Genomic DNA, 4,157 nt, shown 5'->3' with positions numbered 1-4,157 from the left:
AGGACGACGTTCCGATTGAAGGCAATGCATTGACATTGTAATTAATTCCTCACTTGGTCATTTCTCAACCGATTTTCATGAGGTTTGCTTTTTTTTTGTCTTTAGGAATTTGAAAATCAAAGCTGTTTGTTCATTTCATTTTTCATTTTATTTTGTTTTATGAAAATGAAAAGTGGCGGCACAGTGTAGACTGGTGAGCACATCTGGCTCACAGTTCTGAGGACCGGGGTTCAATCCCCGGCCCCGCCTGTATGGAGGTTGCCGCCTCCTGCCCGATGACAGCTGGGTTAGGCTGCAGCACACCCGCGACCCTAGTGAGGAGAAGCGGCTCAGAAAATGGATGAATGGATGGCTGGATGGATGGATGGATCGTAAAAGCCAAGCAGTAATAATTGCAGATCACTAGGTGGCGGTAATGCATATGGCCGTTTGCAATCCGCCGTTGAACACGAAGAAGAAGAAAAACTGTAAAAGTAAAGAAGAAGAAAAGCGGAAGCCGAAACGAACGCAAAGAAGAGTCCGGTTCCCCAAGGAAAAATTAAGTCAAGAAAGTATTGCTGCTTGACTGTTATAATCGGGCGTTTCTCAAGTGAAATGGCGGCACTGGGTGGAACTTCCATTCAGGAGAAAGTCAGCAGGTTGCTCAGCAAACGGAATGGAAAACCTGTACTCAAGCCCAATAAAGCTCTTGTCCTGAGGGATGCAGTGACCAGCCGCAAACCCAAGAAGGGAGGTAAACCTAACAATGCTCACTCGTATGATTCGAAGACAAAGATTTGCAATCTGACTGAAGTACAGAGATACGAGTTTCATTCGGCGCAAGCTGACATCTTTCGGAGTTTGTGTTTTTATTATTAATAGAAGCATATAATGTGAGGTTTTATAAAAACATATAGTCATCAGATAATTGAATGAATGTTGGCGTTGGAATGATCAGTTCACTGTGGTGTGCGCGACTTGGCCACCGGGCGGCAGTGTAACGTCGTCATGTCGACAATCAAAGAAGAGTTTACCAAAGAGGCACATTTAAATGACTTGTCATTTACTGTAAATACTAGTGTACCGTCTACTGAGCATCTTCAAAAGTATTCTCGAGCATTTTAGACAAAAGGTAAAACATGAATGACCTTGCCAAGGGGGCATTCAAGGACTGCTCACTGATGTGCAAATCAGTGAGCAGTGAGCAATGTGCAAAAATCGAAACAACAGGACAGGAATAATGGGTGCTAACTTAATGTAATTAAATGACTTGATTGTGATTCAATTATTTCACACTCACCGAAACTTTAGACCAGCGGTGTCAAAGTCATTGTTGTCACAGGCCACATCGTAGTTATGCCTTTCGTCGGAGGGCCGTTACGATTGCGAGCCCATATATAAATGAAAGATTACGTCATATAATGACACACACGGGAGACAGCGCATTGATGAATAACCAGCAGCCTATAAAAAAAAAAAAAAAAAAAAGTGTCTATCAACTATTACATTTCTTTTCAAAGGGGGATTGGGAACAAAAAATAAATGCTTGCAAATATCTCAATGTTATCACCCCAGAACACAATGAGCAATTTGGATTTGCTTCCGCGGGCCACATAAAATGAGGTGGCGGGCCGGATCTGGTCCTGAGCGATGCAGTGACCAGCCGCAAACCCAAGAACTGCGACCGGTTTGACACCAGTGCTTGCAGAGCATGATTCAACAGAACGCCGGCATGTTTACCTGCAACTGTCAGTGCTAGCACTAGCTTGCTCGGCTACAGAACGTTTTGTCATATATATATATATATATATATATATATATAGACTTGATGTTTGGTTTGTGCTCTGACATGCAATGTCACTTGTCGAACCTCATACAGACAAATGTGTGCCTTTCCAAATGATCTCCAATCAACTGTCACTATACATGGAACATTTTCACTGTAAGATTTGATAGTCACGCTATTGTATTGACAGCTGAACCGTCATTGTGTAATTTCATGACAGAGGCCACGTGTATCACAGAGTTGTCAGTCATGATGGCCTGTTGGAAGCAGAACAACTTTGTGGATAGCCTGTGCTCCAAAGAGATGGGTGATTTCTACTCGTGTGTTGGAGAGGCTCAGGTATATTTTCTTGCACAAAACAGCTGCTACACTTTACGGCGGGACCTCGATTCATGAAAAAAATCGGTTCTGGCGGGATCTGGTGAGCCCTCGCTGTTGAGGTTGTGCACGTGCGACCACACAGTTTTGATTGTATTGTTTCTCGAAGAGGTGTTGATACTCTGCTTTGCAGTACAGGGGGACGGAGTTCCTTTCCTGTTCCATGTAGCAGAGCAAAGCAAAGCAAAGCAAATGTATTGGCAGTATATAGCCCATTTCAGACGCAAGGTAACTCAATGTGCTTTACGTGATTTAAAAGCATTGAAAAACAAAGATGAAAACCGCTCATAAACATTTAAAACAGAGAACAAACACAAGTAAAATTAAAACGGCGTAGTGCAACATTAAAACATTCCCACTTGGGGCTGCGTCACTTCTATTGGCAACTTCTTCCATTTGTGTGCAGCATAATAGCTCAATGCCGCTTCCGCGTGTTTGCTTTGGACTCTGTCGATCTCAGAGCCCGACTGGGTTTATATTCCATTTGCTGTTCTTCCCTGTTTTCAGGACCTAAACCATTTAATGATTTATAGGCCAGTAGCAGAACTATCTAAAAATCGATTCTAAAGCTAACTGGGAGCCAGCATAAAGACTTTATAATTGGAGTAATATGCTCTGACCTCTTTATTCTGCGGCGAGCTGAAGCTGTTTAATGGTCTTTTTGGGGAGTCCAGTCAGAAGACCGTTACAATAGTCAAGTCTACATGAGAGGAAACATGGATGAGCTTCTCCGTTACGACTTTGAAAAGTGTAAAATATGCCACTGATTTCGCGTGTCTCAGCTCCTCGGGGGGTGGTTCCAATGGAGACGTGCTCTGGCGGAAAACAACAACCAGAAGGCCCTTACCCAAGGATCTGAGGCCACGGGCTGGCTCACACGGGGTTGAAAGTTCAGTCGTATATCTTGGAGCAAGGCTTGTAGGTGCTTTAATAGATCGAGCAGAAACGGCAATGATCCATGAAGTACAAACTTAATTGCAAAGGGTTTTTGAAGCGAAGTATGAAATGTTGATGCGTTCCCTGCGCAAATACAGTATTTCTGGACCTGGCTGCGACTGGGGTCGTTACACATTACTGATAAAGTAAAACTGTTCCGGCACATTACTGATTCACAAAGCTTTGGCATTTGGCAATCAATCTATTTCTCTCTTTTTCTCTTGTAGGCTTCAATGAAGAAAACATTCGGAGAAACTAGTCTTCAAGGAGGACGTCTGCAACCAAAACAAACCAACGCCCTGTTGAAGAGATATCCCAATCAACGTTTTGAGATCTAGGAACCATATTGTTTGGTTTTAGACTTGAAATGTGCAAAAATCGAAATAAGCCACATCGTTGAGCCTTGTCACCGTGTTTAATCGTGTTAAGCTATCAGTGGAATTTGGGTATCTCACGGTTTAAGTTCACAGGTCAAGAGGCTACGCGACTGCTTCCTGTGACAAGGTTATATAATGTTAGGGCATTGACCATTAATAACACGTCATCCATCCGTTTTCCGGACTGCTTCTCCTCGCTTGGGTCGCGGGCGCGCTGGAGCCTATCCCCCAGCTATCTTCGGGCGAGAGGCAGGGATACAGTCGCCGGCCAATCACATATAACCAAATATTAGTAGTTTCAGGATAATGTTATTCTGAAACAATCCATCCACTTTCGATACAGTTGATGGCTCATTTTCATATAATCTGTTCCCTAAGAGTAAAGACATGGCCCACTTAATTTCACTTTGAAAATCTATTTCACTGATATGAGTAGTTTAATTCTTGGCAGTTATCCACAAAAAAAAAAAAAAAAAATCACAATTGCTTCTTCGATTTGTTAAACTAAAATAAAGTAGTATTTTTCAACCTTTTGATTAATCTCATGAACTTTTAGTCTTTACCATGAGGTGTCCGTAATGAAGTTTTGTTTTCTCAAGATGGTAATTACATTTTTGGATATGTAGGATTATTCTCCTGTTGTTTAAAGGTCCTGTGTTTTCCCAAACCAACTTCAAGTATCCGGTATGTAATATTGTCTC

The 4,157-nt window shown here is 42.3% G+C and overlaps 1 protein-coding gene across 1 annotated transcript in view; it reads left to right on the top strand.

The window, feature by feature from the left end:
* The first annotated feature begins 465 nt into the window (after positions 1 to 465).
* The window catches only part of chchd1 (coiled-coil-helix-coiled-coil-helix domain containing 1), a 3,729-nt gene continuing 37 nt past the window's right edge, over positions 466 to 4,157 (top strand). The window contains exons 1-3 of the mRNA XM_061689994.1: positions 466 to 733; positions 1,986 to 2,104; positions 3,307 to 4,157. The exon at positions 3,307 to 4,157 is cut by the window's right edge and continues 37 nt beyond it. Coding sequence (XP_061545978.1) covers positions 595 to 733; positions 1,986 to 2,104; positions 3,307 to 3,417 — 369 coding nt within the window. The 5' untranslated portion in view covers positions 466 to 594 and the 3' untranslated portion in view covers positions 3,418 to 4,157. The remainder of the gene's footprint in view (positions 734 to 1,985; positions 2,105 to 3,306) is intronic.

This window comes from Phycodurus eques, chromosome 11, assembly GCF_024500275.1.
Source record: "Phycodurus eques isolate BA_2022a chromosome 11, UOR_Pequ_1.1, whole genome shotgun sequence".
NCBI lineage: Eukaryota > Metazoa > Chordata > Actinopteri > Syngnathiformes > Syngnathidae > Phycodurus > Phycodurus eques.
This window is presented reverse-complemented; position numbering and strand designations above follow the sequence as displayed.